This window comes from Cryptotermes secundus, unplaced genomic scaffold (assembly GCF_002891405.2).
Source record: "Cryptotermes secundus unplaced genomic scaffold, Csec_1.0 scaffold964, whole genome shotgun sequence".
NCBI classification, from domain to species: domain Eukaryota; kingdom Metazoa; phylum Arthropoda; class Insecta; order Blattodea; family Kalotermitidae; genus Cryptotermes; species Cryptotermes secundus.
This window is the reverse complement of record NW_019725428.1, coordinates 878,795-896,060: the sequence shown is the minus strand read 5'-3', so window position 1 is coordinate 896,060 and position 17,266 is coordinate 878,795. Positions and strand designations below refer to the sequence as shown.

Below are 17,266 nucleotides of genomic sequence, written 5' to 3'. Positions count from 1 at the left end.
AGATATTAATGAAAAGTTCCCGAAGACGACATATGCTGCTTCTTGATGCCTTGGGTATGAACCCGCGTGTCCTTGCTTGAACTTCTGGGGACAAGTTAGCGATTCGTCAAATGGGCAGCGTCAGATGCGACAGCTTCGAGGTTTTCGTATCTTCTGAGACGTCACAAGGACAGATCTTTCCGGGGGGGGGCTATCAACGATGGTTGTCAGCTTGGACTTTAGCCTCCACCCGCCGTTCATGGTCAGTCACAGACACAGATCATGCGGTGTGAACTGGTTTTCTAAGCGATTCACGATCGCACTGACTTTACCGATCGAATATAGACCTAAACGGTCATGAATTGCAGATGGTGCCTTCTATACACGCCTTATCATAAAGGATTTCACAACATGATGCAGTAGAGCTTGAGCGGTGACCACGCAGTTGCTTCTCACCGTTCAAGTGTTTTTTTTTTTTCGGGTAATTCTTCTTATGAATTTGGTTAATCAATTTACTGCTGTTTTGCATGAGGAATGTCGGGCCTTGTGCCATAGTTTTCAGATTCTCTGACTTTGTTTCAAAAGAAGACCTACATCGGATAGTTCGCAATTCTTCTAGGCGACAGTCTATTGTTACTAAAATACATTGTTAATTTCAGCGTTAATAACGTTATCTTTAGAAAAACTTAACTATCCTGGGTGCCCATTTATCTACAATGTTCTTTCCAACTCAACGTATTTTTTCATGTTTCTGCTTTCATCACATGTCACTGACAAGATATTCAGTTGATATGACGTAATGAATACACATAGCGGTTTCAGACTGAAGTCTAGATTGTGTGGAGATTTACCTACACGCCCCTTACACGCCTCTACATAGTGCTTATGCAGTGAACTTTGTACCTGTGCCTTGCTTTATCAGTCAGCAAACATAACTTCTATTTCGTATTTGGAAGGTCCAGAGTTCAGATCTACGCCAGGAGATCATCTATCCTGGCTGGTGTTTCATGGCTTTGGTCGGTCTCTCACGACAAATGTTGTAACTGTAAGATCATGACCACTTCCTCCCATATCCTTTGTCTTCATTATTCACTAACTGTTGTATCATAAGACGCTATATAGTGTGAGCTCCTCAACTCATCATTAAATAAACGACTAAAATAAGTATTGTATGAATTAAATTATCTTAGCAATTTTCATATGTATGAGTATATACACCCGTGAATGTGCCCTTCTTACATTTCTGGAGATGTATGAATTTAGAAATATGATATTTGTTCTGCCTATCTGCGCCTTGTAACAGCTCTATATTGCACGAGAACTAGATCCAAAATCGGATGGCAGGAAGCATGCCCCACATTTAATCTCCTCTTAACTTCTTCCTGAATGCAGACAGTGACTTATCTGAAAGCTCCTAGATCCATCAAACAGGAAAATATTGTCACATATCCCGTGAGACTCAAAACCAGGGATCACTGTGCTGGTGAGAGTCAGCAGCAATTTAGCAGCCCTCAGGCAGTGTCACTGCCAAATATTTCAGCACCAATATTTGGCAGATTTTGAACAAAGTTCATTATGTGAAACTGTCAATATCAAATACAATCCAAATCCCTTCTGTGATCATCTCTTTATTATGTTTGGACATCTGCACTTCTGCAATTCCTCAGCGAATTAACCAAAAATGAACTCCCGCATGTATACAGAAATAATAGGTATCAGCAATGCACTACTGTCATAAGAATTCTGGTTCGCTGCCTGACAACATTGATCGCATATGCTGGAAGGATTGTTCTATAAGCATTTCTCCATGAAACAGTCAAACTCTATCATGGTTCATAAGGATTTCACCTTGCTTGTAGTTTCCACTGTTATGGAGGCTGGCTTTGTGCTGGCCAGTCAACAGCTTCACTCCTACACCCAAAGCGGTAAGCAACACATACACCACACATCAAGTTTCGATATTTCGAAAACTTGGATGATAATGTTGACAAGAATTTGGCTTCAGAAATCTTATAGGAATGTAAGGTAATGATAATTTTGGTAATTAAGACCAGTATTACAAACAGGCTGCAAATGATATGAACACGTGACTTCAGTCAAATTCTTCAAACGTGATCACAATTTTAAAAGCTGTGCCACTTTCTCATACAATAATAACAGGGACAATTGTTTAATTCATTTACATGGTTGTGTGACATTGTACACCGTTTAACAGCTGGTTGCTGTGGTGGGCTCTCTATTTCTTATGTCTACAATATCCTTACATTTTCTTTGCTATTACACCTGTCCTACATAATGGTCTGGATTAAGATGTACCGGCCACCAGACACACCTGATACACTCATTACTAAGGAACATGATGTGGACATGTAACATTTTAAATAATGTATGAAAATACTGAAAACAGCAGCTTCAAAGCCTCATGTTCCAGGCTGTCACATTGTGAAAAAGTTATGAGGAGCAGACCATGTGACTGAGATGGAAGGAACCAGAGATGCATAACATTTGGATGGGGAAGTCTCAAAGCAGTTGGCACTTTAAAATATTTATAAGGAGGGATTCCTTCATCCTTTCACCAATGTTAGAAGGCTCCCAAGTGTATTACAAAATTATAATTTTGCAATTATTATTCAGCCTCGAGCATATAACACAATACACAAAGGCTGTTTAAAGAAGTTACAATTTCAGATACTTTCCTACTTAAAAAAAGAGTTAAAGATATACCTGTCACTATGCTACAAGCCAGAAGGTTGCAGGTTCGAGTTCCAATGAGGTAGATATTTTCAATTTACCTAATCCTTCCAGCCGCACTATGGCCCTGGGGTCAACTAAGCCTGTGACATAAATGAGTACCACAAATATTCCTGGGGGTAAAGAGCGGTTGGCACGTATGGCTGACAACCTTACCACCATCTGAGAGCCAACTGTCTAGAGAAGATGTGGAAGCCTTAACGTCTCACAACAGTCTCTGACAGTAAAAAGGTATTTACATTGCAAAAGAAAATTGTTAGAATCACGATGGGTGTCAAATCCTGTAATTCCTGTAGAGATCTATTTAAGAGACTACAGATCTTAACTTTGCCTTGTGAGTATATATTCATTAATATACTTCATTACAACTAACGAAGAACATTTTCAGACGAATGCAGATGTACACAGTGTTAACATAAGACACAAACACTGTCTTCATAAACCAATTGCTAACCTCTCATGCTTTCAGAAAAGCGCATTTTTTAATAACCTGCCTCAAAGGTAGACAAGATTTAAAACTGCACTGAAAATAAAAGTCCATGATTTTAGTCCGCAAGTGAACTATACCGACCACCGCTTGTCAGCGAAGTTTAGTGTCCTGAAACGATACGTAAATACACATTCATTCTACTCTGTTGATGAATACCTACTGACTAGAAAATAACTTATGTATCTTTAAATAGCCTTGTGTGTAGTCACTGTGTATTCTTGGTTTCTCTTGTGTGAGAACTCCATTGGAAGTGTACATATGTTTTGTATTTATATGACATATTCCACATCCTACAGTCATTTTGACTAACTCTGGATCCAAGGAATGCAATGCAGTGTAGTGTAACGTAATGTAAAAAAGACCCTATGGACCTCCATGGCCTGTTACAGGGATAGCTAAAGGTATCACTGTAACAGGCCATGGAGGACCATAGGGTTGCTAAATGTCAAGGCACCCACATTTTCTAGACAATCGGCTCACAGCTTTATGCACCAGCAGACATTTACCCCCCGGAAGATTCCTGGTACTCATTTCTGTTAAGAGTTTGAGTCGATCTTAGGGCCATACTGCAGCTGGAAGAATTAGGTCAAATGAAAAATCCAATGACCACACAAATATTTTCTCTGGATATATCCAAAACTGCTCCAAATTATGGTGCTGCTTCTCTGAAACATCTTCCACCAGATTTGCATATTTATGTTCTATTCCACTTACACAGTACAGTCTACACAAAGAAACTGGAAGTAACATACATCTGAGTTCAGCATTATACTGAGAAGCACTCTCAGATTAATAAGTTGTGAGCATGTGAGCTGGGTTGAAGGATGTCTCCATATTCTGCCTTACAACATCCTTTGGCATCAGTTACATGAAAATTATTTGCTTACTGCACTCTGATGTGGAAATATTTATTTGATATCTTTTATGTGTTTTGCTTCACAGCTTCTGAATTGGTAGATGCCTTTTTCTTATCCAGTGTGATCAATTCAGTTACACTGCAAGACTTCCTATTCAATGTTTACTGTGACATTCCACCATGTAGGTGTAGGTTCTGCTGCCATGTCTCCACCTTGACCTGGAAATATCTCTTCAACCAGGGCATTCCAAAGAGCGTAAACTCAAACTTTATATTTGGAATAAGGAACAGATTCTATAATGGCAGAAGTAAGTTATTGTTGCCTCTTTGAGAAGTTTATTCTATACCTGCCAAGGGTTCTCATACTCGTTAATTCTGTAAGACCTTCTTCTGACTATGCAAACTCTGGATGAAAACTAAAATACTGCTGGTCTCGTCCAGGTTGGTTCAGATCAAATCAGATCCTACAAAATTCTGCAGCCAGCAGGAAAACAAGTGGACATGAAGTTTCAGTTGGGAGAAATGTGCTGAACAACACTGTCACTGGATTGGGAAGACCCAAACAGCACGTTACATTAACCAAATTTCTATTTAAAACCACTACATACATCATTTCACTAAACACAGATATGATGCATTTTAAATGTACACTTAGTTTAAATAAGGGGATGCGAATTCCTATTTCTTTTCAGTTTCACTATAAAACTCAACAGAAGACATTGCCAGAGAGGTAGCAGGGTATCGGCCCCATATGTCTCTCGCAGATGTGTGACAAGTCAGGCACTGCTTTTGACCTAGTCTCTTTAGGATGTTTCAGTGCATACTGATACCACACAGCCCTACTGTTTACAGCCAAATCCTGCTGCCATATCCAAGTTTTCTTCTGAGCTATCAACTTGGCGTTAGATTTTTTCTTATACATGAAAAGGTAATAACCCATGGCAGAGTGTTGTTGGAATGACTGACCAACAAGCAACTTTGAATTCAAATTTTTGTTGGTACCACCCACCAAAGTTACTTAACACTTTTTAGTTAGACACACAAGCAACAGACATACACGTAATACACAGAGGATGTGTATCACCAAGTCACTAGACACTAGGCAAACTGCATTTATATTTTGTTTGGAAACATTCAGCATGAGACAGACACTCGCTGCCAAGGGGCAGTCACACAGAGGCCAGAGAAAGTTAGATGAGTAAGCTGTCAAGAGAAGAGTATTGCAAGAAGTATCAGGGACACTAAGTGTCACAGTGGTGAAGTTGTAGCAATGAAGGTTGAACTCTTCTGGTAATTAACAACTATTATAATGTTCTAAAAACATCTGTTTCATTTAACTAAACCACTTCAAAGTCACACATTGCTCCTTATTTATCTTGCCATCTTTATCTGAAGTCCTGATACTACATGTATGAAGGATTGTGTCCTTTGTATTACTGTCACCACCAGCTTATAGTCGAAATTTTTACGTTCCATGTGTTGTCTCTTTCTTTCAGGTTCTCAGGCTCAATACTTGTGAGCTTTTTAAACTGCATTCTTGTGTTCTACATGACACAGATATCCCTCCATCTTATTGTCCTTGATTTGATCACTTTAATATTCATGAGGAGTATCAATTACAAAGCTTTCATCACACAGTTCTTTCCATTTTCATCTTACTTTCTCACTCTTGGGCCCAAATATTTTCCAAACAATCTCTGTAACAGTTACCACAATCAGACATAAAGCCAAATACAGGTAATGTGTTTGAAGAAATTCAGTCTGCAAGATACAGTTAACGACTGTTACGTTCTCTCTTAGACAAGCATGAACCAGTGCTAGCACATGACAATCAGGATCCTACTTCGAACACTAATGATCAGTGAAGACTGTGGTAACTAGGAACAATATCATGGATATGGGAGATATGTCAGGATATAGTGGGTGGTTGACATGGTGGATGGCAGACTTAGCAGATAAGGTATGGTGAGTGGCCGACATGGTGGATGATAAGACATGTGCACAATGGATGCACATGATGAATGACAAACATGGTGGATATCAAATGGTGGATAGTGGGCATGGTGGATAAGATACTGTGGAAGACAGACATGAAAAATATGATATGGTTCATGATGACTCTGGTGAATGAGGGATGCAGTGGATATGATGAATGACAGATATGGTATATAGATGAAGGAGAAAAGTCTTCATAAATTATAGTGACAAATGGTTACATGAAAAAAAAAGGGGGGGGGGACCTAAAGGGAAAAACTTTGTTAAAAGGCAGTACATACATAATCATTTAAGTTATTAATAGAAACATCACAGGTTACAATAATGTGGATAGCAGAGAGGGTGATTAAATGGTTTACTAAAATATTTATCAATGAGTACTTGGGTAATGCATATGAAAGTTTCAATGGATAATATCAAGAATGGCAAAAAGTGAAAGAGGCTTTCCTATTCCATAAAATGAGAATATATTCCAGTTTTCTCACACATTCCCAACAGCTCATTTCCTCAGCCAGGTATGTTGACTTTCAAATCTTTCCACAGCAGTGTGAAGCATCAAAGGAGGCAATTTCCATCACCATCCACTACTTTTATCACAAAACACCCACACATCTCCATTTTCAAACAATTTAGCTGTGAGATCTAAAAGTTTGTGATGATGGTAAATTGTTACAATTAATATGTTGCTGGACATTATCCATCATCTTGTCCGTTCTAAAAAAACCGTCTAGTTTCTATTAAAAACACAACGTTTCGGGAACTGGAGATAGGGGCTAGCTCTGTCTATTGGACCCAACTGAGTAGGTTTTACCTGAAGACGGGGACAGATTCCAGTACCCGAAACGTATGTTTAATAGAAACTAGACGGTTTTTTTAGAACGGACAAGATGATGGATAATGTCCAGCAACACATTAATTGTAATTTAGCTGTGCTTCTGCGTCCAGATATTACAAAATATTTCATTTTTCACAGTCTACTCACAAGAATACACAGTATGCAATTTGAATGGCTTGGTATTACTGGGCTTCCAGATTTATCCTTCTGTACAGTATCCCGAAAAAACACATTTTGAAAACAGATCCAGTTTCTGAAACATATTCTGTTAATAATGTTGTATTTTAGCATCCTGTTGCACTGATTCACGTCCATGATGTGTATGTATTGACCGTCTTCTAGCACACACAATCTCATTTGTCACTTCACTACATGTTTTAGCATCACTGTGCCAGCCTCAGGTGTGTCATATTCTGTTATGAATATAAGATCATGGATGAAGTTCAGAAACCCAATTCTGTGTAACAAGTGCAATATACCTTCACAAGAAACCTGTAGAACTAATTAATTGGCAAGTGGTTCTATTGTTAAATGGCTCCGTTAGGTATCATGAAGTTCAACAGACATGGTAAGCCTATCTGCATCTCTAAGTTGACATGCTAAGGATAACATCATTATAAAAAAAATCCCTTATTTCCTTTTTTTTCAAACTGATTACCATGGGGGTAGCACTACAGACAAAATGTATCTTTCATGTATCTGTTCAACTATTCCCATCCTGCACGACAAACATAACCTTGTAAAATCTGAAGTCTTCATGGCAAATGAAGTTAATTAAATGACAGATGTCCTATGAATACCCACCCCTCAGGTTGCAATCAAAACCAAGCACAAGCCAATGAGGGCAACTAACATTTCTGTGAAGAAAAATATGCATAGGCTTAGACCTACAGAAGACAAACTAAGCCTCAAAGTCTTAGGTATGTACTGTGAATACAGCAATGGTGCATGTCTGATAGATGGGCAGAACCACCAAGACTAGATGTAAGGTACACACGAGACATATGCTCGGGCCAGCCAGCAACTTCACAGTGGCAGAGCATACAGAACTGAAACAGGGTAGAGTCTTGACTTAGCACCATATCCATACTATATAAAATACAGGGATACATGGATCACTTGATGAAGGAGGTTATCAAGATCAGGTTTCAACCAAAAATACTTTTAACAGAAATAGATGTTTCTGTCTCAGTCTAAGCAGTACAGAGATATACCAATCCAGAGACAAGACCAGTGCAAGCGAACATGTGACTTGGCTTGATATCAGTCATGGGCTACAGGCTGGTATAAAAACAGAACAGTTTGGAGCCATGGTGATACCAGGTTCTGATGATGGGGACAGAGATGTTCCTAAAATGCCAGTCATTCAGTCATTTTTAACCATCCAAAATGGCTGACAGCCTGAGAAATTTTCATTAAATGCAACTCTATTACAGCTAAAACACAGAACCAGTCTCATATTCTTTACATACAAGTATTTCATATGATAAAGATTTGCCACAGCATGCAACTGAATAAGAATACTGATCCAGTATTTCTCAAAAAATAATAATTGCAGAACAGGGAAATTTGCTATTAAAACCTGTTACTGTATTTCATCTGTTAAAAGTCTGGCTTGCCTTCATAGACAAAAACTCACTAGGTCAAAAATGACATTATTACCTTAAATATACTGCAAGAGGCTAAACTCCATCTAGTGTGACTGCTAAAATGTTTTTTATTTCTTTCCTTTTTAATCTTTTATCCTTGACATGTTTTGGTATTAGAGACCATCTTCAGAAGGATATATCAATACGGGCAGAAACTGCTATTACAAAATGTTTGGTCAATATCAATACATACATACAATATCATCACAATGCCATGAATAAAATGTGATCCTTTAACATCTACAGTGACGTGCATGAATATATCAAAATATTTATAAATTATTACAATTAGTCTATTTACAAGTGTAGTTTAAAATACATCTTGTTAAAATTTTTGGGACCAATTTGGTTCACATACTTTATATTGCCCTTTTATCAGTCACACTGGACGGAGTTGATTAGCCTTTTGTAATATTGCTAGTGTGACGGACCAGGATGAAACAAATAAAATTAAAAATATTGCATTAAAATTAAAATCCTTTGCAAACACCTAAATTCAGCAGTGATGAGGGGGATGGGCAAAGCAGGTATGGCCGTGACCTGGTGCCTCTACTGGCCTTGGGTTCATCCTTCTCATGATGCAATTGGTCTATAGCTTAAGCATGGTCACAGTTACTTAGAAAGGGTGGTAATAATCCTACAGTATACAAAGGAAATTCATGTGATTCATGATGTACGTTCGTTTCATCATTAATAACTTCAGAAGCTGTTCACAAAGAGCCTGCACCTTTCTGGAAATACAGCTTAATGTTGTCTGTGATGTTCATTTATGTTTTGGTATCACAAAGACAATGTTCCTTTTCAGAACTATTCAGATTCAATAGCAGTTGCTCTACTAATCTATTTTCAGAAGTGACTGTTATAGCAGTCACTGTATTTAATCAACTGTGCTTTGTTGCAACAAAACTGTTCATAAGGACAGACTGATATAATTTCTGCTATATCTGTATGTCATGGTATCTATTTCTTTACATAAAGGCATTAGTTAGAAGTGAAGTTTGGGCACAAAATGGGATCATTACATATATAGAAAATTTGAATCTGGTGCTTCCACAAATAAAAGAGAGGTTTTACTACAAAAGAAAAATAAGGAATTAACTGTATCCTTCTCCAACCTTTGATAAGAAATGAAGATGCATGTCTTGATAACAAGGGTTTTGGTGATGATGCAAGAGGCCAGACTTGATATCATTCTTCCAAGGATCAGGTGAGGAGAACTAATGAAGATGCAAATTTTAGCGGGATAAAACAGCCTACATTAAGTTCTACAGTTACAAAGAAAAACAGCAGCTGAACTAGCTTCTACTTAGCTGTGAGTGGACTGGACCACTGAGCGATTCACAGCGATGTAGGAAAGAGACATACACGTCCTCATCAGACTGACAAACACTATCCAATCTATGACAACAAAGAAAATTTTAGTACCTTACATCACAGTATAATTCTGAAAAATGGTGAGAAGCAGAACACATAGGTTGGTGTACTCAGAATGTAAAACCTGTGATTATTGCTTTGTGTATTGTTTATTTTCAACACTGCAGAGATCTAAATGGATGATGTGATAGGAAACACATCAGTATCATGTTACAAAAACAAGAAAATACCACAGCCCATATACAATCAATTTCAAAATGTCTTAATTTGAAACAGTGGTTATTGCAAGGGAAAACCACTGATTAGGAGAACCAGTCACACTCTCAGGAAGGCAGAAAATACTGGCAAGATGCCAGGCCTCACTACTGACTATTACAAATTACACAGTTTTAGGCATCACATAACTTAGTGTTAGAGGGCACAGAGAAACAAACATTCTTCTTATATGCAACCAAAATTCATGATATTTTATAGATTCCATGAAATATATATAAATACAATCCAGTTTCGTGGAAGCGTATCCGTTGCATAGGTGAAAATACTTCAGACCAATACATAAGCCATGAAATACAGAATGAGTTGCTTGAATTAATGACAAGGAAAGTTAAGGAGGCAATACAAATAAAATCAAAGATGGCAAGTACTTTGCCATACTGTTAGACTGCACTATAGAAGCTGGCCATATCGAGCAGACTGTGATGCTGAGATAAAGTAGTATGGAGAAATAACTGCTTCTGTGCTGATAGACACCATTTTCAGAGAATTGGGCCTTCCACATCTAAGCACATGACTCTCAAGGTCAGGGTTATGGAGCAAATATGATAGAAGACAGTATGTGGATATCACCTATAAATTGAAGAACTTCTGTGAACGTCACAACTGGAATCTGCTAAGTGATGCCACCAAATCGCCAACATTGGCAAGAAGTTTTTTCTTTTCTATTTGGGGGGGGGGCTTATTTCAAAGTGTATGCTTTTCCCTCCAGATCTTCCAGAAGGTGGGCAACAGTGATTAAAAAATACTCTGAAACCTCATTTCAAGAGAGTATACAGAGTGTCCCAGGAGGAAAGGTCAATATTCTGGAAGTCATATAACGGTCATTCTACACAAAACTGTGTATATGTACATGTCCTATTCAGAACAGTTTCTCAGACAGAGTTACTTAACTGTACAGTTCCAAACTGTTCATAAGAAAGAGATATTACTTATTGTTTCTAATACTGGTATTTACTGTTCAAGTGACAAAGTTGGTACAGTACCTAGTACAATACATTTTCAAAATTCCACCATCAACATCAATGCACCTTGCAACTAGTGTGAGAACATGTCATGTTGCTTGTCTGACTGCATCTTGATGTTCTTTTAAGGTGATAACTTCCGTAGCTCCATCTCGCAAACCATCCACAACAGGACTTGTACATTTACTCTTTTTTCACTTAGAATGACAGATACTATACCTCCCAAAATAATTACTTTTCCTCCTAGGACATCCTGTGGACTGGGTAGTGTTGAAGCTAAGGTTTCAGTTTGACAAAATTTGTAAAGCCCTTTGTAATTTTCATGACACATGTGACAGTCATACAATTGTGACCGACTGTGAATCAATTTCAAATGAACTAACAACTCTCATGTTTGTACTGCTTTTATTGATACAGTACAAATTTCTGTTTCATGTTCAAAGAATACGAGAATTCTGGCAAAAAGCTGAGAGTAATTTAACTAACACAGTGACTCATTTTTGGAAATTTTACGATTGGCTGAAACAATATTATTCAACAGAATTTTATTCTGCATTAAAAGAGCCTTTGAACCTGCAAGAATCAGCATATATGATGTTCATTTGACATTCATAGAAAATAGAACAAGTCACATATAAAAGATATTCAATTATAAAAATGCTGATGAACCTGTTACTGATCCAGAAGAAGATTTCAGGATAGAATACTTCAATGTGATGACCAATGACTTTAAACATAGGGCGAATAACCCTAATAATTTTAAAATTTTAAAATTTGGAGAAAGAATTTAAAGGTTTTAAAATTAGAACTAAAGATTTTATTATGGTGCCATTACAATAAAGTAAAATTAACGCGTGTGAAATAATCTACGAGCCAGACAGCTATCAACGGATTGGAAGTTGATAATGACAGGGAGAGTGTTTTAGATGTTAAATTTTGAGCTGGGTGCAGTGTGACAGCAATGTGAGTGTTATACACCTGATGATGGCCGTCTGAGGCCGAAACATGTAGTGTGGGGAAGCAAGATCAAAGACACAAAATATACTGTTTGCACTTGAGATGGAGTTTATATCATTTATCGAATATAATGAAACTCAAAAACTAGGTTTAAATCATTAAATTGATTTTTTGATATGTTTGACTTTCTATCTCAAATGTCAAAACCTGAAAACAATGTCAAAAGTAGAACTTAAACAGTGCCAAGATAACTGGGTGAAGTGTACAAGTATCTTGGTATCTTCTGTTTACTGAGGATAATTATGACTCTTCCTGCTACCTAAGAGGATATTTTCAAAACTGAAACTGATTAACTGAGGAATAGTATGTTTTGAACTGACTCCCTGATGACTAAATGTGTAGTTAAAAAAATGAAAACAGAAGAGGGCAAAGATATCCCTGTAACAGACCATGGAAGCCCATAGGGTTGTGAGATGTTGAGGTTTCTAGCCAACTGGCTCACAGATGACAGTGAGATTGTTAGCCTTACTCGCCATCTGCCCTTTACTCTAGGGAAGATTCCTGGTACTCATCTCTGTTAGAGGATGAGTCAACCCTAGGCCATAGTGTGGCTGCAAGGATTAGGTAAACTGAAAAATCCAATGACCCCACTGGGAATCAAACCCACAGCCATCTGGCTTGTACAATAGTGCCTCAACCAACTACACTACCGCACGCCCCCGTTAAACATGTGGTAACTGAAGCAATGGTTATTTTATTTAATATTGATTTTTCACTGAAGATACAATCTTCTGGGTGTGAGGCAGAAGTTTATTAATGTTTCAGAGGACTATATAAGTATAAGCCGTGCAAACAAGCAGGAAGCAACAATATTCACCTAGTTGGCCTACTCTTCAGCCTTGAGGATGGATGAATGCATACAGTACATTCTTCCAAACCACAATAAACTTCTACCAGACTATGGGGAAGAGGGAGGTGCAGGGAAATATAAAAGGCAAAAAAATTCTAATCTGCTCTTTTACATTAAAGAATTAATCAATAATGTATTTATCCTCAAGGAGAGTCAAGCAATCATTTAATCTTCAAATTCTAGATTGTTTTCAGAAACAGATTTGTTAAAAAAAATATTTGGCTGTGAAAGTGGATGTGCATCATGACAACAACCATTCTATCACAGGAGACTGGTAACTCAATTTTTGACCAAAAGACAAGTATCAGCGTTGAGACATCCATCCTAACTCGACCCTGAATAACTTTAATGTAATCCTGTCTCATTTCGAAACACCTGAAGACATTTAGAGTAATGGCTGACAGTATTAAAAAGCCAATGGAAAATGGTTTCCAGCAATGTTTGTAGGCATGGTAGAAGTGAAGTCCATGTATAAAATTGAATGTTAAGTACCTAGAAGGTGAACACACTCACTAGAGGTCAGTGAGAATATATTTTTGTTGAATCAGTCTGCTTATACAATCATCAGATCTCATAAACCAAGATACTGGATGATGACATGCTGACATGACACACCTCTTTAGTGGCACTCATTAAGATGCTACCTGAGGATCTGCTTCATCTTCCTTCTTTCTACCTTACTACAATGATAACCTCTCTTTGATTCTTCCTCCTTACTCTTTCGGCAAATGTTTTATTTCATATAGACTGAAGGTCATAACATATATATAATCTCTTTTTTCTTCCTTGTCTGTTCTTTTTTGATTTCTTGCCAGCTCTTTCCTCTTTCTCTCACTGCTTTCGGCATCCGATTAAACAACCTTGTTTGTGGTCGTCCCAGAGGCTCTGTCCCCTACATTTTAATTCTGTCCTTTTCACTATCACTGCTCAATCCATTCTGCTTACTTGACCAAGCCACCACAATACTTCACACGTTCCTCCCTAAAATTTCTTTAATTTATTTATACATTAACTAACGGCAGTATCCGTAACTCACATCACATAGCATGGTGCAAAGATTAGTGAACAATGAATTGGAAAGGATGTGGAATGGAGTGGTCATTACCTAGTGTTTAAAAGTATAACTCATACATCTTATCTCCTCTTAATAATACATCATTAAAAATGAAAGTACTAGGAAATAACTGAAAATACAATCAGTAAAAATCAAAGAGACTGACACAAAGAAAACTGGAAAAAATTAATCAAAATATATATGAAAACAGATTCACTATAAGCTGCAAGGATATCAAGACCTCGGAAAATATGAAATCAGAACCTGCTAGAACAGGCTAGAGTGCCTATACCAAGAATTTATGTGGAAAAGTAGTACAGTAGAACTTGGTTATAACGTCATCAAAGGGACCTAAAAATAGTGTCGTTATAAACGGATGTCGTAACCGAAATGGGCACTTCCACAGTAGCCTTATGTTAGTCACGTAAAAATCTACCAAAAACCGAGTTAAAATGTTGCATTTTTTAGTGAAATACGTAGTTAAGTACAGACTAACGTAACATTAACGTGGAATTGCCCAAATGTGTAATATCAAAGACATATTACAGCGCTTTTCACTGACAATACACACCGCACTAATACTGTATATTAAAGGTAGGCCTACTCACCAAATTACAGTAGATTACATCAATTGTTGTGCCTTACTGTACCTAGATACGAGTACAGTAATCAGTTATCTTCATCTGTTTCCTGTTACTTGCCCAATACACACTTTCTAAATTACGTTCAATGTCCATATGAGAGAAATTCAGGAATGAAAATGACATTACATACGAGGTTGATGCATTTGTGCATGTCGTACTAAGCAAGGTATAAAAACAGTTGCTTTATGAGGAATTAGTTCGTACCATTGAATATTTGACGCAATAGACAAGGTGTCGCAGAAACCGATGTTGCTATAACCAAGTTTTACTGTAGTAACAGCAGCAGAAGTCTATTACATTATATCCATTCTTTCTGTTTTGATGGGATTTTCATCAATACTTTTGGTACCCTAACAAATCCTGTGTTCAATTACAGTTTCTTTTCTGCCTTTCCTTTACTGTTTTGTTCTTCTTCCTTTCTTATTTTACTATAGGCATATAATTTGGAAGCACCTTACCTTTACAATGGAACAGTAATAATGATAATGAATTTAATGAATGGACAAAATGTACCTCCAACATGTGACCAACTGAGAAATAAACATTATTGAGATTGCACTTCATCATGTTTTACCCTCAGATCTTTTCTTTTTAATTTGCTAGTGTGGGGGGGGGGAGTCCAACTGGGTCCACTGATTGGCCTATTGTAGCCTGAACTGGGTGATGATGGAGAATTTGGTGGAATGAAGATTGGCTGGGGAAACCGAAGTACTCGCAGAAAACCCACCCCAGCGCCACTTTCCACCACAAATCCCACTTGACCAGACCTGGGATTGAACCCGGGCCGCCGCAGTGGGAAGCCAGCGACTAACCGCTTGAGCTATGGCGCGGCCACCCTCTGATCTTAGAAGTTTGTGTATTTACTACACTGCACATTCAAATAAACTACAAACTACTTTAATGATCATAATAAAAAATTAAGGAGCTTTCAATATATTCCTGGCATAACTGAAAAGACTGTACTTCTTCTAACATTTTATAAAATAATGGCTACAACCATGTTACTGTTGAATTCAGAAGAGGATGGATTATATACTTAAAAATATAAAGGTACAAGTTAACTAGCCAAAATGTGGTCCATGCTAACTCCTGTTTAAAAGAATGCTGTGAACCTGTTTTACTTGGATCTTCTAAGAAGTCAATCCCACCATCCAATGATACTTACCAAAACTGATTCCGAATTAATTCTAAATTCTAATATGCACAATTTGAGCCAATGAAGAAACAAAACCATACAACCATATGGTTTCAACATGTTTCAACAGAATAGCAGGCACATCCCCTTAGTTGTTTTCATCAAAAACAGGTCAGAAGGCATGGCGAAAAAGGATCACTGTTGAGTCTAATCCTCAGTATCAGAACAGACTAACAAGGCCAATCGCACAAAGACAATGAAAATTGATTAAATTAATGAAAACTATACCAACATTAGGTACTAAGTACTGGGTCACACTCAAATGTCCTTCAGCTCTGCTTCCTGTCTCTTACGAAATAATTACACTCTTTGAAGGCAAAGAGATAAACTCAAAGAGAGCAAACATGGTAATGTATGCTGACACTTTCACTCTTTCCAGTACAAACACTTCTCATTTATTAATGATATTCCTGGTTTTCTTTTTGGGGTGGGCACCCACAAACCAGAGGTTTCATTGTATGTGGAAGTGAATGGAAAAATATGAATTCCTTTTAAAATGGAAACTGCTATTATCATACAAGTTGCAATGACCTTTAGAAATTCTGGCAGTACATTCAAATATTCAACACTAACACAAATCCAAAGAATCAGCACCAGTAAATAACACTAAAGACATTCTGTTTTCTATAGTATTTTAAAATCTGGCAGCTGGAAATCTACAGAGACCTGTGTGTTCATGCATGTTTTTTTATAATACATGTACATGATATTCAAACTTTAGAACTTCTTTTATTTCAGCATCAGCTGGCAAACAGGTTAAAGCTTACCTGAAGAACAGGATTGAATATAAACTTGCTTTCAGTCTCCTTCCTTGGGGTCGCTATACCAGTGATAGGGGTCATCTCCATCACTTCTGTCATTTCCTGTTAAGTGAAACGAGCTTATCAGATGCAGTCTAGCTTACAAATGAATACACTGTACTGAATGTAACAAAGTTAATGACACAATTTAAAAGCAAAATTATTTCTTCTCCTTGTATTTTACCACATCTTCAACATGAATACTGCACAAGCCATGATTTATCTTCCATCACTGTTAATTATTTAAGCTGAATTATAAAACAAGCCACTTGTTACAAAAAATATTAATTTTAATATTTCTTCTTCTTCTTAGATCATTAGAATAACTTCCATCCAGATGTATTCGTACAGTCTGAAATACTGCCCTTGTCAATTCAGACCTTCAGGTTATACTGACGGGTATACTCGTCACATAAATCCCTCCCACTAATAAACGAGGGTCTCAGTGCAGTGACTACAAAGAATATCCTTCTGTGGGATATGATGCCATTTAGTCTTGCAGAAATTTACTGACATTTCAGAAGAATACACTGCCTCCA

General features: G+C 37.4%; 1 protein-coding gene across 5 annotated transcripts in view; it reads right to left on the bottom strand.

Annotated features, from left to right (window-relative positions):
- The window catches only part of LOC111863425 (AF4/FMR2 family member 4), a 460,597-nt gene that overhangs the window by 137,405 nt on the left and 305,926 nt on the right, over positions 1–17,266 (bottom strand). For all 5 annotated transcript variants that reach the window (XM_023849745.2, XM_033751058.1, XM_023849746.2 and 2 more), the window contains one exon: positions 16,695–16,790. In XM_023849745.2, the coding sequence (XP_023705513.1) occupies positions 16,695–16,790 (96 nt within the window). The remainder of the gene's footprint in view (positions 1–16,694; positions 16,791–17,266) is intronic.